Raw genomic sequence first — 21,574 nt, forward strand, 5'->3', positions numbered from 1 at the left:
AAGCCCCACTTGACTACATAATAAGTAATTATGAATAGTGCTAAAAATTGCGAATCTTACTTCAGATGAAGAATCTCATCGGATCATCGCATAGTCACGTTAAAAATCAAATTCAGACTACGAGCAAACAAGTTGAACCCATCGGCAACTGCAACGCGTATAAAAACTTTGTCAAGGCTCATATGGAACCTACAGAATTATCGATTACAAAAAATGTAAAAGTAAAAGGAAAATTGCCCAGGAAAAACGTAATAATTCGGGATAAAAAAAAAAAGGAATTTGCAAAAATAATAAAACACCACCTCCAGCAGAATCAACATCAAAAAGCATGAAGATGCTCAGAAAGATCTTGAAGCTACAAACCTCGAAAAGCAGCGGAACTATCTTCACTCTGAAATTTCCACAGAAAGCAATCAATCATCACTTGAATGGAAAACTGTCAATTAAATTATTGGTATGCAAAGAGTTACCAAAGCTAAAATCAAAGCTTAGAGTCAAGAAGATCGTTTGAATAAGTGGAAATGTAATTTTCAAGAATCAACTTGGTAAAGATATTCCCATACAAATCAATCGCGAGCATGAATAAGTAATAAAGACCGGGCCATTTAATGAAAACGAATTGGAAATTGTTCTGAAGAAACTAAGAAACAAGAGACATTAAGCATATTTAATCAATTTCAAATTTTATGCAATAAGATGGGATGAGAGTTGACCATATAGCGGTGCAATATCTTTTAACACCCAGTTTTGACACGTACTGGAATGTGGGAAATAAAATGAACATTCAGTTCTAGGAGAAGTCGCGAATCATTTTTTCATATGAACTCGTGCGTAAACATAACATACCCGCGTTACATCATCAACCTATTTACGTCATACGTTCCACGTCATAAAAAATGCAATACTAGCGCATAAGCATAAATATGAGCTTCATTGATTTGAAAGGAGGTTTACGTGGTAAAAATCAATCATTTGAATTTTTCTTATTAATCTTTAATCGTGCTGCTGAAAGAAATTCGGTATGAATATAGTTTGTATATAAAATTACCGGATATTCAAAGCTAAAAAACTTTTTAACTCAGTTAGTTGCAATAGTTTTACGTATGTACCCGCAGGCAATAGGATGTCAATTGCACCATCGAAATCAGTAGTATAAGTTTGTCACGACGAGCTTCTTATTTTGTGCACGGAATATTGATGGGGATTTTATGCCAAAAAGCCATGTCATAATTGTGACACCAAACTTTAAACTTTGTTTTTGCGTATGCGATGTGAACATATTAAAATATCATGAGACTTCACACATGTTCAAGTTCTATTAATCATCCTTTAAATTTTCTCTCCAAATGAAATATTTGCTTTTAAAAAATATTGGATTATGACAGGATGTTAAGTTATGGAGTTTCCAAGATGATTTATTCTTTAATAACTCAAGGTCGTTCGCAATATAGCCTATATATATGACTCCTTTCCCTATGTCCTGAATTGAGTTAGAAAGTTGTATCATCAAGAAGCAATATTGAACAAAGATATTTGAATCGTTGAAAAAGAAAACAACGACAATATGATGAAAACTGCCATTGTGATCTTTTTTGCTGTATACTTCGTCAACGTCAATGCAGGTTTGTGCAATTAGAGGTTGTTTTATTTAAAGTTGATTAGTAATTTTATTCAATAGTATTTTGTTGTTAATTCATCATCTTTTAGGGATCCGATTACTTCCGAGATGGGATCCAAAATGTCCTATCACTTATGCAACCGATCAAATAGGAATTTGTATTCATCGTTGTTACTCAAACAATGATTGTAATTACGGAAGAATATGTTGTTCGACCGGATGTGGAAGTCAATGTGCAAGAGCACCACTTGGTATGTGTTTATTCCGTTTAAATTTTTAGTTCCACTGCGTTCAATTATACTAATCTTACTATTATTCAATTAAACCAGAAAATGGGGCTGTTGACTAAATCTGTATCGAAATAGAAAATTAAAATATAAACCAAATAATTCAAGTACGAGACTTTAAATGATCATATTGGCTTTTACTTTCGAAGTGACAGCGCATTACAGCAATAAAAAAATCTTGTCATTGTACAAGGAGATCCAAGATAACGTTAAGGCATCAAGTTTTTGAAAGGATCATTTGTGTTAGAACTTATTTGTAGCTCTTAACAAAACTGACACATCTTTGCAGTATTATATTCAAGCTCCTATAAAAAAAACAATCATCTCTCAAAAGCTGGTGTAAAAAAAGTCCATAGTTTTGTTCTGATTCGAAAACATAGACTTACTTTTATATTTCAGATGAACGATGTCCACCAATAGATCCAAGGATGTTGGAACTCCGTCAAAGAATATTGTGTCTTCCTCCATCATGCTACAGCAATGATCAATGCAAGAATGGAGATATATGTTGCTATGATGGTTGCCGTCAACGATGCATCTCACCACCATGTACAGTTTCTTTCTACATTTTTTAAGTTTTGAATAATTTTTACATTTTAAGTTTTTCACCTATTTCCTCATACTACGATGAATAGGAACCCTGGTGACGAGCAGTATGTACATGAACTCGTAATGTAGCTCCCAATTATTTACATATATATATATATATATTGTTTCGGAAAAGTTCGTTTTTTATAAATCTTTCACGAAGCAGCCGTTACTATGGGATACTATGGCAAACTATACGAGCAATGGTAAACTACAAAGTTTTTCACTATCCTAGATCCAAGTGTATGAATATATCGTCATAAAAATAAAACAAAAGAGAGTCATGACGAGATCTTTATTTTATATTATTGTTTATTAATTCATTTTAATTTAGTTACAGACCCACGATGTCCTCCAGTTAAAGAGAGAGTTGGAATCTGCTCAAATGAATGTAAATCAAACATAGACTGCACAGAAGGATTAATTTGTTGTTCAAATGGATGCGGTACTCAGTGTCAATATCCTCCGTTTATACCATTTTGATAGATTTGTGTGAAAAATTATAAAATATTATACGCAAAATGCATTGTTAAACTTTCTCTAGTACGAATATCATTTTCCACAAATAGTTCTAAGATATCAGTGAATTTGCTGACTTATAACGTCTGGGATACCAAAACATCACTATGTGGTCCCATAGCGTCATCTCGCAGTTGAAACGATGCAATCAATGATTTGTAAAAATTATGGTGATCAACTAACTCAAAAATGCTTTATCATCTGACATGAAAGATTATAAAGAAGCAATTTTTTTGCAATTTGACCTAAGAAATGAATAATAGTAGTGGTGTAAGCCCATGAAACTATTCATCTGATTCTTTTCACTCTTGTATCAAATTTCAACCTTTTCTTTCACCATCCATGTAACCTAATGTGTCAAAAACTAAGTAACATTAAAGTAACCATATGAATATTTTGTAAAATGAATTTCAGATTAAATGGGTTTTATGTTAAACTTCACAATTTCAGTAAAAACGGAATCAATAATGACAATTTCGTATATATGGAAGTCGGACAGGTGCCTCGGCCAATACGCAAATTAAAATGTTAAATATATTAGTATAGTTGAATTGCAAATAATTAAATAAACGTATATAGAATTTACTCTGCCAGCCAATTAACAAAAATCTGTAAACACATTGCTTATGTAACGCAAATTTTAGTTAGTCAATTTATTTCAATATTCTGATGATAGTGTTAGAAGATCAACGTCCAAGATTATGCATGTGTGAGGGCTAGTTCTTGATTTTGGTGTATAATTCCAGACCTCTCGATACTAACAATTTCTCATTGTTACGTTATGAAGAATAGTAATTGTATCAAACATTTATTTCCGGAAACACTTCCATCCAGTCCTCCCGAAAGTAATACACTGAACTGGCAACAACTGCATCGAAATCTTTATACATTGATCTAAATTACCCCGAACTTCCGTCATCAATGGCGCAATTAGTATGCAAGGGGCGAAACCCGTCAGAAAAATTGCATACTGTATAACTAAGTTCTTCTAGTGCAGAATTCATAGACTTCCAGATTTGGACATTCCTGCACATTTCACTTTCATTTTCATTCTATTTTGTTTTGTTTACCATAATATTGATCGAAATAAAGACTCCAAAATAGAAGAATAAATGGAACTTCAGAAGCTGAAGCAAAGAATATTGCTTCAGCTTCATTCAAACATTGCTGATTTATAAAACATAGTCAAAAAAGTGCACGTCAGCAAAAAGCTATAAATTAAATTTTGTTAGTACAAGTCTAAGACAGCGGTTCCCAAACTTTCCGCGACTCCAATTTTCGTGAAAATTAAAATTATAGATATTCGCGATCCCATAACAAAGAAAGCTCAGCAATTATCAGTGGGATACAATGAAATAAGCCTAGTGAGTCCAACTCTCGATTATATATCAACTATTAACTCCTAGCAACGTGTCTTCACAGATCTCATTTCAACATGAGAATCGAAGATAAAAAAATTTTAAAAGTTAAACCATGGCTGTCAAAATCGTGCAAACTCGCAGAAAAAGTAGTAAAAAAACTCTCCACCCTTTGGTTTTACTCAAATTATGGAATAACCCTCAATCTAGAAAACGACAACTCAAAAAAGGCAAGAGATTATTGGCATGTAAATGTCATTTATTATTTAAAAAAAATAGCAAATTTTACTTTCGCGCCTTCAAATCCGAGGAACTTATTTGCGTCGTATTTTAAGTTCTGCAGATATTAGGCAACCCCGGAAAATCTTCAAGCCACCCAACTCGGTGTCGCGACCTACAGTTTGGAGCCACTGGCCTAAGCAAAGGGCATTTGTGAGAAAAATCTTTATCAAATATTTGTAGATTTCGTGTCACTTAACCAGAACTGGAGTATATATAACACTAATAATATATGCTTTTTCAAACAAACAAAATACTAATATATATTAACCCTTTTTAAGCCTCTAGCCCTGCCCATTTTATGGGTATTTTTAAACTTATTTTTTATGTCAACCATTAATCCCTAAAGCTTTATTCATGGGTTTTTAAAAGCCTCTGCTAGAGTTCTATTCAGCAATATATCTTTAAAACACACCCCTCGAAAAAAATTTTTGCAAAAAAATTTCAAAAATTTCTAAAAAAAAAATTGGACTTTGAGATATTCTGTGTACAGTAGAGGGTTAATAATTAATTCCTAATTAATTAATTTTTTCTTCAACGTTTTCGTCAAGTTTTTCCTAACATAACAATACCAAAACGACTATTATAGCATAAATGGTTATCACTCTGAAATTCACAATTGTATTTACAGTATTGTCAAGTTCAAGGTCAAATTACCGATACTGATGACGTCACAGCTCTTATTATTACTGCACAGACCACCCCCAATGCAAAAAAATTAAATTTTTTCGACGGAAATGCGCGTAGAACGGCGTAACCAATCTCATACGCGCATTTACGCGTTAAAATTACCATTAATTTTACGTTTTTTTTACATACAAAAAATCTCCATACCTCTGCCAACTATGGAGCATTCGAAATCATATTTATCAAAACAACACAGCGCCAGGGATGGTCAGGGATAGTTAGTATGACTGAAAATACATGCTAAAACAATAATAAGTCGTTATAAAGGAGTATTTCCTGTCTGAAGGGAGTCACATTTTTCAGACGTCTGACAGGTGATTTTGAAATCCAGGATATTTATAGGATTCGCACTTTGCGTCACGGCTGGAAGGTAGAAGGGTTAAATATAAAATGGAATTTTATAAATGTTGGTTGTGAATGTTGAAATCAAACTAATTTAAATTCGGAATGATCGTGCCCCCGTGTAACACTTCATAATATGATTTTTGAAATGAACACTTCGGTAAAAATTATCGTCATTTGTGTATTTCGTGTTGTGAGTTTCTGGACCGAGTGAAAATATGCGGCTCGCCAGACTTTTAGTGCGGCTCTTCTCGCTAACATAAATTATTATCCAAATTTCAACTAAGAGAAAAACTTTAATGTAAACTCTTTTAATTTCGTAAGTCGTAAAGAAGTTTTCGTCAATGATTAAGACAAATTATGTTTTAGTATGAAAATCGCTGTAGCGTTGAATTTAAGTCAGTCAAGTCAGCAAATCTTTCGTCACAATGGACAATGTTTATTGATGCGTCGGCGGTATTGCAGCTTAATTGCGGTTAGTTAGTCTAAGTTACTGTGCGATATGTCCTCAATTAAGAAACGAAAGTACGAAGATGAAAACAGAGTTGTCAAGTCAGAGTGGGAAGAAGAATACGCATTTACCAGTCAGAAGAATAAACCTTTGTGCATAACCTGCCATAAGCTACTAAGTCAGAATAAAGTCAGCAATGTTAAACGGCACCATGAAACAAATCATGAAAACTTTTTACGAGACTAACCTTGTAAATCAGCTACAAGGAAACACAAATTAAATGAGCTCAAATTATGCATATATTTGAGCATAGCTGCCTTGTTTATCTATTTATTGTTATTAGACTCTTGTGTGAATTTCTTTTCTGTTCATGGTATTTTGATAATAATGATAAGTTCACAAATTCTGCGGTACTTTTAAAGTTCTGACTTGCAGCATGCGGCTCTTATACTGAAAAATTGTGCCCCCCCCCCCCCCCCCCCACCCCCGACATAGCCAAACCAAACTTTCTAAAATTATATAGATCTTATAACAAATGAATGATACACAAGGTCGTGCGCGTCACAGATAAGCGATCAAATTTATTTATGTATTGATTTTAAACGTTACACACCCTAAACATATCCCTGATCTTCCAATTAGAAATCTTACAACAAGCATTTTATTAAAATAATATGGTATTCATTTATTTTTGCTACATATATTCCCACGAACAGAATGCCAGCTAATAATATAGTGACATTTGTCAACATTTCTTTCCGAGCTCGCTTAAGTATAGGCATTTGCCACAGCGTATTCGCTATTTCACTATCCTTGTTTAACCACAGATATGGTTTTGTTGGTAATGGTTTACCAAGAAATTCACATAGAGGCTCCCAATCACTTTCGCAACGGCTTACTAGAAGTCGACCTTTTGGACAGCTCTAAAATGAAAGCGTGTACAAAGTGATATTCAAATAACAAATATACTTGATACTGATAATGCGCGTTACAATTACTTTGGTAAGTTAGTTATTACAAACTTATATAATTATTTAAAATTCACAAACCTTGCTAAAAAACTATCTTCGAAAAATTTATGTTACTCACATGAATGACATGAGCAATATGTTTTCTATAAGCTAACTTGAAAGGCAGTATTGGTGTATCAATCACGGTGAAATTAAACATGCCGGTTGTTTTATGCCCAAAAGCAAGCGAACCTGCAAATGTATGGAAGGTTTTTGCCATGCTTGATCATAGTAGTTACTATATCAAGTAGCTTTTTGGTGAAGCGTTGTAAATCGTTGAGGTCCAGCCTTGAATAGGTTTCTTTTATAATAGAAGTAGATTACAGGTGTTCATGAAATTTAATAAACTTTGCCAATATTTCCAAGAAGTATGTTTAAAAAATAAATGCAAATTCTCACTGTTTTTGTTGTAACACAAATGTAATACTATGCTAATCTCGAAAAAAAATTTTTGGTAAATTTGAGAGAGAGAGCACTTTTTCTTTTTCTTCAACGGCTCATCACTTTCCAGGTTTCATAGTTGAATTTGAGGCCTTTTGAAGCCTTCCGGGCTTTACACCAAACTTCACTCATCTCGTTAAATAGCACCATGCAACAAATAATTTCGGTAAATAGTGATGAATTAAAGGAATGTTATGTGAGGTTTACACAACTTCATCTTTTCAGAAGACAAACAACGGGACTTGAACGCAAATTTAAAACTTTTAGTTTAATGTTTTGCAAAGATAAGCTTGTGTGGAGATTCAAACGATTTTTCTTTCAAATTTCAATATGTAGATGACAGCATATAGTACCTAATATTCAAACTTAAAATCTCACATGGATTATTCAAATATGCAGCAAATTTTCTCCAGATCGACGAAAAAAGGGGATAATAGTAACGATGCAGTCCACCGTTAGCAATCATTTGTTTCTTCCTACTTTTGTACCAAATTTCATCATTATCTCTCACCATCAATATAACCTATAAAAAAAAATCAGAATCATACAAAGTTGTTGCCGCCTTAAGCATATGAAGTACAACAAATATTGGCTTTCAATTTTACTTCAATTAGTTTCATTTCGGAATAAACTCGAATTTTTTCGAAATTTCTTGCTTTACAATATTCTTATTCAAACTGTAATTGTCTCACCGTAAAGCTTGAAACGCTTATAGATCGGAATCTATCCTAAAACCAGTTGAGTATTGCAGATGAATTTTGTTGTATTGTTAGAAGTGGTCAATAATAAACGATGCCAGGTTTAGTGACCAAAGTAAGGGGTTTCGTATTGTTGTATACTTCTTCCTAGCGGTACATAATATGAATTTTAGATTAAAAGTAATATATCTAACCTGCGCTTCTGGAAACACCTCCAGCAGTTCCTCCCAAAAATAATATACTGGACTGGCCACACACGCATCAAAATCTTCATACATTGATCTAAATTCATCGGAATTCCAACCCATGTTGGTGAATTTCATATAATTATGGACAAAGTGAACAAACGCGTCGGGAAAGTCACCTCCGTATACCCCAGTTCTTCCAACGCAACATGCATTGACTTTGTTCCGCATTTGGGCATTCCTGCGCATATCACTTTCATTTTCAATTTTTCTGCTCTTTGCTTATACGAAAGAAAATTGTAAAGCACATAGCATTATTATTACACAGTATGCATTGACATTGCAGAGCATATTGATATATGGGCATTTGTTTTATTATATAACCCTATACATCCGCTGATGTCAAACTGATTAATCACTAAACACACGGTATCTACAGAGTAATCCAGCAATACAATTTACTTATGTAATTTACACAACTTATATCATGTAATATTTTTGCATCGTTCCGAATGTTTATTTTCTTGAAGAAACTACTCGAAAAGCAAAATCAATCTACCAGTTTCTCACTGCGATGGATTCAAACTTAGCTCAGTGTTGACATGACCACAAAATAATATTACAAAATTCACTACGCCGCGACTAATAACGACCTAATGCATTAATTTTGTATTAGTGATTCTTCCATTATTCTTTATTTTCCAACGATAATTACAGTTTTAGATATACGTCATCATACGTCATCAATCTTCACGGCTCAAAGCGGCAGTACATAAGCTGATTGTCGCGAATAAATCACCAGACGTGAAACAGCTTAGAATGGCCTCTTCCTTGGATTCAAACATACTAATAGCAAAAAGCCAGTAACTATTAGATCCATAAAAACCATTATGTACTCGCTACACACTGTAAACACTATATTTATCGTTGTCCAAACTCGAAAAAAAACGTATTCATCACTACATTTTCTACTCCACATAAATTACTACAGTATTTGATTGAAAATAGGCATATCTCATATCACAGGGGTGAAAAACTTCGTTTCGATAGCGATCGACAGAAATCTTTGAAAAAGCTCACCATCGACTGATCAAGGTCAAACACAAAAACCATTGAGTACTGAATATGCAAATAATATCACACCACAATAAGAAGGCTTTGTGGGCGCATTCCTAATGAAATCGACACAAAATTTGTATTTTTTATGTTCCATTTAGGTTGTTGATTTGAACTATACACTGCATCCCGAGTCGATTTATTTAAATCATACAATTCAGATATAGGGCGTGCCCAATTTTCAGTCGTAAGTGTTGAAAATTCTTCAAGAAACCTCGTCATTTATTCATGTATTATCTAAATCTAAATAGCTAAAAATAAATATTTTCGAACCATGAATGTTGCATGATTGCTCAAACTTCAGTATCTAACATATATACAATTTCCTCCAAGTGCAATTCTTCGCTTGCTTGAAATAATAAAAAAATGGGCATTTTGATGTCACTGCTAATATTGCGAATACAATTTTTCACACTGTCCTTGCAGTGAGACAGTCACCTTGTCATGTTGCAGAATGTAATTGTAAGATGGTTTTTCAGGCTAGACACGCGATATTCGTTAATTCATTTTTAAATCATTGGAGCGGCAAAACTTGCATTTGTTACCTAATAATATGCTCGATCGGGCTTGCCCAGACTCAAATACTGTACTGTATCCTCCGTGGCTTTATGCTAGTGGCCACCCCTGCCATATCATATCACTTAATTCAACGTTTTTGTTTACTAACGGAAATTCTCTAGTAAGTATTGATTTACTGAGAAATTCACACAAGGTTTGCCATCCACTCTTGCAATTGTATATGAGATGCCGTTCTTTGTGCAATTCTGAATGAAACGAAATACATAATTGCATCAGTGTGTTTTAAATTTATGAAATAGTTTTGCCCTAATTAGGTCGAATTTCCGTGGTCTATTTAAGCTTTAGACCGCAGTATATGGATTAAATTATTATATATATATATATATAAACCATAGTTACAGATATTATCATCAGTAAGGAAGAAAAAAATTTGTGCCATAGCTTCTTTTCTCAATTCGTCGTATTACAAACACTTTAATTGGTATATATATGAATATTATGACAATTTTGACTCTTTGTCAAATTATCAATTTTTTTGATGAATTAAAAAAATCATTTAAAAAATGACTATGTTTACTTACGTGAACAACATGAGCAATATTTTTCTATAGGCCAGCTTGTAAGGAAGTGTCAGTGTAGCACTGTAGATAATACCAAAAAGGTTGGTGATTCAGGTTCAAGCAAGCATACCTGATTTTGTTTAGTTTTTCTTGTAAATTAAAATTAATTTACAATTGTAATGATTCCGATGCTGTGTGCTTGCGGCATAAACGAATCCGATGAGTTGTCAGTGTAATTTCGCAACTTTAGTTAGAAAACCAATTCCTGCAACGTTTGTATTTGGTTGGAGTACAAATAAAACAAAAGAGCAACAGGTACAGGTACCGAAATCTTCCCGACTTGGAATGACCACCATATCGCAACAAATGCAAACGCGAAACTGCCACCAGGTGCGCACTTGGTTATTTTGATGACGTCATCACGTCCGAAACGTGGTATGTGTAACAGGTTAGGGCAAGGTCACAGTTTTATTCCAATTTTACTTATTTTAGTTCTATTACGAGTTCGGGGACTAGCCAATTGACTACCGTAGTATTTGTACCTGAAATTATGGCCTAAAACTAACCTGCTACACATACTACGTTCCGGTGTCCGCCATCTTGGGTCACATACTTTAGGGTTGGCATTTTTGAACTAAATATGAGTAATATCATCTTTAACCATTAGAAAATTTCAAAGCAATTGTTCCAGTAACTGAATAGGAAAGCTATTTGTCACAACAACAATAACACCAAAACAAAGGAGAAAAATATCAAGATTACCAACACAACATAATAACAAGACGATCCATAGTTACACGGCATGTCCCGTAGAATAGGCAAATGAAAAAACTCATTCAATATCTCTCTTTATTACTAGAATGTACAATACAATATGATTGTGTTACAGTAATATTTATTAGTTATGTATGTTCGATAATATCATTATTTCCCACCATATGGCGGTGTATCATTACATTGACAATTTAACAATCCAGCCAAACATTTAGTTGCTTTGAATAGAGTATAGTACTTTTGTGTAATTCCGTTGGTGTTTACACATAAGCTGTTTTGGTAGCGATAAGTAGGTGTTATTCCTACCCATGTACCCAATAGTGCAGCATAATATTTTTCACATGATCTATTGCATAAACATGTCTTACCTGCGTTACATTATCACCTTTTTACGTCATATGTTCTACTTAATAAAAGAGGTAACGTTAGCGCACGATGGAAACTAAGTATACCTTTAATAATCCAAATAGTAAGCATAAATAGGCTTTATTTGTTTATTTAAAATCATTGTTTTCGAAAAATAGCGCTACGGAATTTAAACTGGATGTTAATATATAAAATTTCTGAGATGATTATTTAAAAAAAAAATTTAATTTCGTTCACAATATATATAAAAACCATTCACGGAAGAATATTAAACAAACCTTAGAAAAATACGACATTATGATATTTTTTGCTGTACATTTATCCAATGTCAATGCAGGTTTGTACTATGTTGCTTTATGAAACATGGGATATGCTAAGATCGTTAGATACTAACTTCATATCGCGCAAAATACCGATCATTGAATTCATCTGGAACAAGAAACTGTATTTAATAAAAAACCTAATAAATATTAAAATTCAAAATGGCAAGTAAATCTTGTAAAATATTAGACTATAACAATATCATATTATTAATGACAGCTGAATAATACTATTTCTTTGTTAATTAAATTATCTCGTGGTGATCCGATTATTTCAGACCTGGGATCCAAAATGTCTTGCCACTTATAGAATTGATCACATAGAAATTTGTGTTCATCGTTACTGAACCGTTGCAATTATGGAAGAATATCTTGTTCGAAGTTCAATATGTACCACTTGATAAATTTTCGCTCAGTTCAAGACAATTGTTGAGGTGGCCTAAAGCAAAATAAAAATATTTGTTAGATTTGCCTTTGGATTTTGGATATTTACCTTTTTTAATGTTTAGAGGTTGTAGAGAACCGTTGTGCTTAATGTTATTTTTATTACCTGTTATATTACTTTAGCCTTACTATCTGTTATTTATAGCTTATCGTTGACTAGTTATTACTTATCGATCACGATAAGTATGTTGATAGATATTTGTTTGTCTGTCTGATTGTTTGTCTGTTAGATGCATGCGTTATCTCACGAAAGCAAGATTGAATCTGCTCCAAATTTTTGCATGTGCATTCATCATATCTCGGACCAGAAGCCTATTGATTTTGGATGAATTATGTCGTATAATTAGCGAGTTATTGATTAATTAGTGATGTGACACATTGTGTCACTATGGAGCAAGAGCAAATAAACCGAAACCTCAGTTTCTGTTTCGGGGGATGCCCTAAATTTCGATCGATAAGTCTTCGGTTTTCAACCGATATTCTCGTTTTTGGACCTCCTGAAGTATGCGCACCAAGATGGCGCACAACCTAAACTCAGGTTGTGTACCAGGTTATGCGACATCTTGGTGCGCATACTTCAGGAATACCGGTTTTTTAGTTGGGGCGCGAGCCTTGACAAATTCTAAAAAAAGGGAGGGACGGCTTAAAAAGTTTGAGAACCACTGCTTTAGAGCAGTTTCAATAACGCTGTTTTTTGGAATTGATAAAAAACAAAACCCCACATATGGAATGTGTACCACCTCTTCAACACACAGATATTATAGCCATATCCGAACTTAAGCTCATTCAAGATTATAGCGCTCGTACTCTGCACTTCTTTCTATATACTTAATATAAGACTCCCGAGTTCTGGTACCTTGAACAAGTCATCTGCTAATTCTGATTAGTCGCAATAGATTTTACGCACGAGCTAAATTTACCTGCCGCAAATTGTAATCTTCGCAATGTACTGTAATATGACTGCTGACTATAAAAAGCGGTAAAATTGGGAACGATATAAAATATTGCCGAGATCTAATACTGCCTGCTGAATATGTATATTTCAATAGCTTTGTGAAGAACGGCCGGGACAATGCGGTCTAGTGTAAACCTCAAAGAAATTGTGGAGATACGCATCCCGATATACTTTGCGATGTGATTATTCAACTACGGTGATGCAACCTGTCAATAGCACCCGAACGAAGAAAAATGTCAGACCAATAGACGATGTACGCCTGAAAATTCTTACCTCGTGTAGATATATTTGGGCAAGCTGGAAAGCTGTGAAAAGTGATGTTTTAAAAATTCAATAATTAATATTAGTCCGACTCTTCAGATTTTTGAATTTGGATCAAATTCGGTATCGAAAAATCATGAAAATTCGACCGAATTTAAATCCGGCAACCTGATCCTGCAAATCACTATTGGCAACTTTGCGAGTTAACAGTTGTTAGTGTGCTGATAGACTAAGTATAAACCCTCTATCGTCTCTCACTTTCGCTCACTTTTTTGCTCAAAAGCTGATACATTAGCAGAGGTCTTATTTTAATCCAGGACACTTAAGTTCTACAAAGCATCTCAAACGTAGATGCGAACAATTCTTCGTATACTGGAAGCTCAGACCAATTTGCAAGAGTTTTTTAAACATATTGAGATTTTCTCATAGATCCACCAGATGATCGTTGGTAGTTAACTTTGGGTGTGCCAACAAGAGTATTTATGAATATCTTGCGTTCATTCCAAGTGGTCCTTAACCCAATTTATTGCAAATTGAACGCCTTTGCTCCTAATCTACAACGTTACACTGTCGATATAAAGCCATCTGTGAAAAATAAAATCAGGAAATGCATGAAGATTGCTCGCTACCAGCGGCATATAAATTCCCATTATTTAGCGTCTAGTAACTTACCACGTATGAGAGTATTTTTTTCGAGTAGCCAGCAAGGGTCGAGAACCCATTTTGATCAAGAGAGCCATAAAAGGTAATATTTTCAATTGCATTTCCGTGCGAGCCATATAGCATTTATTTACCTAATCAGGCCTGAAATTTTTACTCAAAAGTCAACGGATACAATATCAATATATATTTAATGTGACTTCTGATGCTGCATGTTGTCGCTGCGGGCCGTGAACAGCTGCTCACATTCAGCACAAGTTAAAATCCACGATACTCATAACCCTTTTTTCGTTCAGGCATCTTCGTAGTATTTTGAAAACTAGCTTCGCTGGTCCGATTTAAATATGACAAATACTGTAACTAGTACTTACAAACTGACGAAAAGCTTTATTCTATTGCTGCGCGACTCTATCGCTTTTTGTGATGTCACAAAATATGTTCCAGAATCCTCTAGTTTTGTATCACAATTCACTAGGCGCGCATTCTCAAACGTAGTGGCAAATTATCTGTCAAATTTGGGTATAAAGGAGTTTGAAATCTCGTAACAATAGTAAGCTTAGCTTTAGTTAAACAAAATACTAGATTTTACAAGGTTCCCGATGTCTAAAGTAGACAGGGGCGGATTAAGCCTCTTTGGTGCCCTAAGCACTGAAGACTTTGGTGCCCCCTCATGTGTAATTTAAATATAAAACAATAAACCAAATAAGTGTATTATGCATTAAATTTAATCACAACCAACAGTAAATAAAACAACTTTTACGAACATTTTTAGGTTTTTTAACTGTTATATATGGTTCCCGTACATTTGAACCCACGACAATTGCACCTGCATATATTGCACCTATGAAATTTCCATACTAACCCTAACCCATGGGTTTTAGCCCCCGTATATAGATTGAACCCGCGGATATACACATGGATTCAAATGTACGGTGCCCGCTGACGATATATATGATATATCGGCAGATACGCAATATCGGGCCGATATATCGGTTAAGGGAGTGTGACAATAAAGATTCGTGCCTCCAGTCTCAACGTGAATGAAAATACCAAAGGATACAAGTCACAACTGTAGTTTGAAATTTTACCGGTACGTAGTAGTCTTTCTCAGAGTGGTCCAAGGTTGCTAGGTTGAAGGACCGCTAAAACTTTTGAGGAGGTCTCCCGGGCCGCAGGCCGGAGAATACCCAAAAGTGATCGAAATATCGCGAGTTTACTTACTTCAAATTTAATAAACAACGAGAGTTTACTGTTCTAATCAGACTATTATTATGTTGCATGGGTGGCATTCTTTTAAAGAAGATATATAAAGCCTTCAGTTATTTTAAAGTTAATTCCCGATAATTACCGTTGTGTTTTGCGCATCTCGCGTTAATGTGACTTCAAATTATATTCTTTCGTGACAGATATTACTTGAAATCAAAGCGGACACTGTGTGATGGGCAAGGAAATACGTTTCCGCCATGTTTTCTTTATGTCACCTTTCTTGCGACACTCATTTTATTACGAATTGTTATATTTAGTAATTTAAAAACTTGCAGCGTAAGCAAGATTATTGATACCAACCAAGTCCGTCTAAGTTGGTATTTCGGGACCTAGCTATAAAAAACTGGATTGCGCGTCCTTAAGACGGCTCTGCGTTCCGTCACTACTGTCACATGGCCGACGCTTGTAAACAGAGGAGTGTTTGGCCACCCTGGTCTACCTTATCAAAAAACTCCCGACTTCGCTGACCACTAGATAGTTGAAATGCGATCGTGGAACCGCCACATAATGTAAATAGTTTATTGGTCTAATTGTTGAAAAAAAAAGGAATTTTTTTAAAACAAAAATGTAGCAACAAGGTGAATACTAGAAAGAAAAAACAACAACAATTTATTGCTCACATTTTTGAATTCCAAAATTAATTTAAAAGCAAAAATGGTAAACTCCTAAGTTAATGGACTTTATAGTTGTTCATGCTAATAAAATCTTTCAAAAACTGCACCAAAATAGAAGACGGAGGTTGTTTCCTTTGCTTCAGGATATAGCAAAACCATGAAGAATCCTTCACCATTCAAGTGTAGCAAAGCATTCCTGAAATAGTCAAAATAAAATACGTGCGGTGGCGGCAAAGAACACGACTAATTGACAGAATGGTCATTTCATCAGTCGAAATTGAAAAACATGTAATTAGTGCCCTTGAGAAGCAGAATAATCTTGATTTTTCTTTAAGAATCCGGATGAATCCAGCTCAGTGTCTGATTTTCGAATCCGAATCCAATCCGGTATCGGGAAAATCATAAAAATTCAGCCAAATAAAAATCCGGCAACTGGATTCTGCACACCACTAGTAGGCATGAAAGTTTGGGTAACATAGGAATTCCCACAACGAACTCTACCAAAGAAACCATATCCATGAATAAACAAGTATGGTAAACTAGCGAATATACAAAATACAAAATTACGATTATATGATAAAGATTTTTATCACGAGACACCGTTGTTCAGACGACTGGTTTTCAACGCTGAACTTGCATATTCTGGTTTGGCAAGTTACCATTCAAATACGAGAGCCGATATCAGGGGTGTGCAAACTGTGACCCGCGGGCCAAATGCGGCGCACAGAAAAAAATTGTGCGGCCCGCGGAGGCCAATTTTGAATGGTGTGCCCGCTTAACGAGTTATTAGTTTAGTTAATGTGTTACGCGCAAGCAATTTCAATCCATTGCGTAGCAAAACCTATACCAGCACGCGAGTGCCACTGACATATTAGTAAAACTAGCTAGGAAAATACATAATGTTACAAAAAGGGTTGCCCATAAAATTTGTTTAAAGTCGGTATAACAAATAATTTGAATAGCATTTTTCTTTAGAAATTTATGCGTTTCAAATCACCATTTCTGCAATGACCACTAGGACCCCAACAATGCAGAATTATCAACAACAAAAAGAACATATAGTTTGTGCCTGTAACTACTAGAAAGGCTATCTTGAAGAAAGGTGCGGCCCGTGGCTTCATCCAGTTACTTATATCTGGCCCGCTTGTAATAAAGGTTGCACACCTCTGGCCTATATTGTTGTATTTGCATTGTTTGAACATAGTTACATACCTGTTAGGTTTGTCGCTATTATTACCAATACTACACTTTAAAGATCTTTTTTTTTTACCGTTCTTACCGATAATAGGTTTTATTTCATATGTATTTAAAGTTGATACAATTCAGACAATAAAACTTTTGCAAAGGTATTCCTTGAAGCATTCAGAATGTTTCATTGATGTTCTGCTCGGCCAGAAATATTGACAACCACTTTTTTATAATAACATCCTTTGGGTTATTGATGCTGATTGGCGTACACTTTATGATCCATACAACAGGTATGTTTGAACAAAGTTGCATGCACGTATAGCAAATTTACAGATAATTTTACTGGCACGATTAACCCAGTTTGGATTCATTTCAGAGAGGATAGGAAACATTGGTTTCGCTTTTCTAGTATATCCTTCAATGAAAAACATCTGAAGTATTATGTATTATTATGCATTTAGAATCATGCATCACCCCTCATTGCGGTTTATATATATATAGCCTTTTTTGTGATTGATCAGTTGGACATCAGCGGATATAGAGTCGTATATTCGACAACCAATGTAATGATTATTCATTTAATGGTGATAAGGCTATAAGTTTTTTTGGTATTGGTGGAGAGCATAGAGATCAGAAATGAAGGTGATTTGCGCAGGAATGTCCAAATGCGGAACAAAGTCAATGCATGTTGCGTTGGAAGAACTGGGGTATACAGTATGTGACTTTCCCGACGCGTTTGTTCACTTTGTCAAGAATTATATGACATTCGCCAGCAAAGGTTGGAATTCTGATGAATTTAGATCAATGTATGAAGATTTCGATGCGTGTGTGGCCAGTCCGGCATATTATTTCTGGGAGGAATTGGTGGAGGAGTTCCCAGAAGCAAAGGTTTGGTATCATTCTTTCATTCCAAAATTATAACGATAAATAAGATAAAAAACTCATTCTGGGCATCAGACGTTGTTGATTATGTATCACTTTTATTAATATTTTAAATAAAATATTAAATTTATGATATATTTCTACACCAATATTAACTGCACTTAAACGCACCTATATGTCTACTCGTTTTATGATAGATTTCATATTCATCCACAATTTATGCTTTACTGTAAGACATTTAGGAGTTGAATTATTTTTGTGGACATCTGGAAATCTATAAATTTACTAATATCTAAAATATAACATGCACGCGGCGTAAGCTTCAGCTTCAACAGCTTCCTATTTCATTATCTAGATTCTAATTGTTGATATCCTAGGTTATATTGATGGTGAGAGACAGTGATGAAATTTGGTACAAAAGTATAAGGAAACAAAGGATTGTTGGCACTGGCAATGGATTGCATCGCTACTATTATCCCCTTTTTTCGACGATTTGGAGAAAATTTGCTGCATATTTGAATAATCCATGTGAGTCTTTAAGTATGTATATTATGCTGTAATAATTGTATTAAAATTTGAACAAAAACATTTATTTCAAACTTCAGGGAACGAGTGATATTGGGAGTTGTAAAATTTGAAAAAATTGTGTATGGTTTTATGCATTTACAGGTCTTATCGCTTTTGGACCTAAAACAACCGGCATATTCAATTTCCTCACGAATCATACACTAGCAGTACTGCCTTTCAAGTTAGCTTATAGAAAACATATTGCTCATGTCACTCATGTAAGTAAAATATCCTTTTTGAATATAACTTTCAAGAGATTATATATCTTCGGAATAGCTATTACCCAGACAATGGTAGCATGCCGACTAGTAATTAATTATAACGACCATTTTCAATATCAGTTATGTTTTATTTGAATATCATTCTGTATTTGCTTTCACTTCAGAGCTGTCCAAAAGATAGACTTCTAATAATTCAATGCAAAAGTGATTGGAAACCGTTATGTGAATTTCTTGATAAACCCATACCAACAAAACCATATCCGTGGATAAACAAGGATGGTGAACTAGCGAATATACTATGGGAAATGCCCTTTTTAAAGCAAGCTCGAAGAGAAATGTTAACAAATGTCACTATATTATCAGCTGGAATTCTGTTGTTGGGAATATATTTAGTAAGGATTAAATGAATGACATGCTTTATTTTTTGCGAACATTTGTTTGCGTGTTTAGCTTAAATCAATACATAAACTTGATCGTTGATCTTTGACGCACATACAGGAATTATTCAGACTCCACTATATTCATTCTAAATCTTTTCCCAAAATTGTCTGTAATTGTCTGTAATTGTAATTGTTTCTCACAAGGGATCTTTGCCCAGACTAACGAACTTAGGTTATTGTTTTCGACTGACGTACACTTTTTAACTATGATTCATTAAACAGTTATGTTTTAACAGAGCTGAATGAAAATATAGCAATTCGTATTTAAAATTGTTGAATGCAATTATAATTGAATTTTATAATCATTTTTTCTAAATATGTTCTAATATTGTCTAATTTGTCGGATATAATCTTGCCTATAATATTTGGAGAAAATTTCAAAAATTACGAATTGTTTCTTTTGATATAATTACACATTAATTATTATAATATAATCAAGAGAGATTAAAATCAACGACTAGGTTTGTTTTTTTCCTGAAATTGGTCCTTAATATGATACCAACGGTGGATGTTGGTATTGTGCTCCGCATCCATTTGAACAGCAAATCAGGCCTTTTCGGCAATCTCTGTTCGATTCGCACTCGTTTACACGGATTTCCACGTCATTTATTTCAGAGCAATTGGGTCTGTCACTGTGAGAAACAAAAAATAGGAGATAGCTTGAGCTGCATGAGGCATTTGCTAATTTACACAAATCTTAATCTGCAATTACAGCAGCAAAATCAGATTTGCGGTAGAACTAATATCGAGACTGATTTGCGATTTACGTACGGTCAATTTAGAATCAAAAAACCCGAACACAGCAGGATGAGAAAGATGAAGATACATTATTAAATCTCTGGATTCAAGAGTTGAAATCAAATCAATAAATTTTTAGGCTTGTGATATCGTATTTATTGTACAGTGAAAACTACATGTGCTATGTAAGTGAGATCGAAATGGGAAACGTATGTTTGTTTTTTATATTGTATTATCAAAACAAACTGTTCTACATGATGCATTTTCTGTTAATGTTGTGTGCTATTTCTGCTGACTGAAAAAAAAAATGATTTGATCCATAATGATTTGTCAGTCATGTTTGATAATTTCACGACTTTCACGAAAATTATTAAAAATAAAACCAGCAATGACAATAGTATATAGACTACTGCTATAATGAGAATATTTGCACGAATCTTCATATCGCTTGTTTCAAGTTTCAAAACGCTTGAAAATCTTCAAATGATTGAAATGAAAACAAATCATAACTTTTGTAGTTTTTATTCAATTTGGAAAATTTAGAAGAAATTGAATGTGGTTGGAAATTGGAGTGGAAATGTGTTTTTTGTCGTGAAAATTTACTTTTCATGAACTCACCATTTTTTTCACTTTGAGAGATTAGTATGATCTCGATGGAAAAATCATTGGCTAGTTGGCTTGTGTCATTTTACTGTGATTTTGTCCGAAAAAGACAGGACATGCAAAATAAATAACATATAAATTTCAACCTGCCCCTTTTCAATTGGCGTTGACCCCACTCATACACTCATGATTTATTTTTTTAAATGCTGACTACGCTGGAATATGGATGGGTAATAGCATTGTATATTAATTATGAATTTTTGCACATGAAAGATGCTCTTTGGAGAGTGGCCTTGACTACTTTGGTTTGGTTTGGATATGTATTTATACGATTTACTATCATGAAACTAGGATAAAATTATATGAAATATCTACAAACCCTTTAACGCCCACATGGGATGCTGCACTTTGGCTGTTAAAATCTGATACTGAAAGCATTAATACCGCTCTATCCTTTTATTGTCGTATTGTGCCGTAGTGATAGAAGAGAAAACAAAGTTTCAGCTATGACGCAAAGCGCGAGTTATATAAATAGCATCGATTTGAAAATGAGGTGGCAGACCTTCGTAAGAATACATATACCCACTTATACTCAGAAAAGAAATGACAAGCGATAC

At 34.1% G+C, this 21,574-nt stretch overlaps 3 protein-coding genes across 4 annotated transcripts; 2 read left to right on the forward strand and 1 right to left on the reverse strand.

The window, feature by feature from the left end:
* Positions 1-1,421: 1,421 nt before the first annotated feature.
* On the forward strand, positions 1,422-3,239 carry LOC120333282 (uncharacterized). Its single transcript, XM_078119028.1, has 4 exons — positions 1,422-1,622; positions 1,708-1,869; positions 2,305-2,454; positions 2,828-3,239. Exons 1-4 carry the CDS (start codon positions 1,565-1,567, stop codon positions 2,974-2,976), a joined length of 519 nt encoding a protein of 172 aa, XP_077975154.1. The 5' UTR covers positions 1,422-1,564; the 3' UTR covers positions 2,977-3,239.
* A 3,089-nt stretch (positions 3,240-6,328) lies between these two features.
* On the reverse strand, positions 6,329-8,738 carry LOC120332170 (uncharacterized). The gene is made up of 4 exons (XM_078119448.1): positions 8,473-8,738; positions 7,959-8,103; positions 7,219-7,331; positions 6,329-6,388 (listed from the first exon to the last, which is right to left on the reverse strand). Exons 1-4 carry the CDS (start codon positions 8,710-8,712, stop codon positions 6,329-6,331), a joined length of 558 nt encoding a protein of 185 aa, XP_077975574.1. The 5' UTR covers positions 8,713-8,738.
* An 8,875-nt stretch (positions 8,739-17,613) lies between these two features.
* LOC120332790 (uncharacterized) lies at positions 17,614-19,723 on the forward strand. Of its 2 annotated transcripts, none has more exons than XM_078119485.1 (5): positions 17,614-17,796; positions 18,127-18,394; positions 18,766-18,916; positions 19,058-19,173; positions 19,341-19,723. In XM_078119485.1, the coding sequence occupies exons 2-5, from the start codon at positions 18,143-18,145 to the stop codon at positions 19,581-19,583; spliced, it is 762 nt and encodes a 253-aa protein (XP_077975611.1). In that variant the 5' UTR covers positions 17,614-17,796; positions 18,127-18,142; the 3' UTR covers positions 19,584-19,723. The 2 variants fall into 2 exon arrangements, with proteins under 2 accessions (XP_077975611.1, XP_039256036.2); XM_039400102.2 differs by having other exon boundaries at positions 18,134-18,394.
* Positions 19,724-21,574: the final 1,851 nt, after the last annotated feature.

The sequence above is a fragment of the Styela clava genome, chromosome 13 (genome assembly GCF_964204865.1).
Source record: "Styela clava chromosome 13, kaStyClav1.hap1.2, whole genome shotgun sequence".
NCBI lineage: Eukaryota > Metazoa > Chordata > Ascidiacea > Stolidobranchia > Styelidae > Styela > Styela clava.

Bases quoted from the DNA above. Each gene is read 5' to 3' on its own strand.
- LOC120333282 (XM_078119028.1), top strand. From the start codon at position 1,565: ATGATGAAAACTGCCATTGTGATCTTTTTTGCTGTATACTTCGTCAAC. The intron at 1,870-2,304 runs GTATGTGTTTAT...TTTATATTTCAG, and splicing joins ATGTGCAAGAGCACCACTTG to ATGAACGATGTCCACCAATA. The intron at 2,455-2,827 runs GTACAGTTTCTT...ATTTTAATTTAG, and splicing joins ACGATGCATCTCACCACCAT to TTACAGACCCACGATGTCCT.
- LOC120332170 (XM_078119448.1), bottom strand. From the start codon at position 8,712: ATGCGCAGGAATGCCCAAATGCGGAACAAAGTCAATGCATGTTGCGTT. The intron at 7,332-7,958 runs GTGAGATTTTAA...ATACATTTGCAG, and splicing joins TGCATATTTGAATAATCCAT to GTTCGCTTGCTTTTGGGCAT. The intron at 6,389-7,218 runs GTGAGTAACATA...GTTTCCTTGTAG, and splicing joins ATATTGCTCATGTCATTCAT to CTGATTTACAAGGTTAGTCT.
- LOC120332790 (XM_078119485.1), top strand. From the start codon at position 18,143: ATGAAGGTGATTTGCGCAGGAATGTCCAAATGCGGAACAAAGTCAATG. The intron at 18,395-18,765 runs GTTTGGTATCAT...TTGATATCCTAG, and splicing joins AGGAGTTCCCAGAAGCAAAG to GTTATATTGATGGTGAGAGA. The intron at 18,917-19,057 runs GTGAGTCTTTAA...ATGCATTTACAG, and splicing joins TGCATATTTGAATAATCCAT to GTCTTATCGCTTTTGGACCT.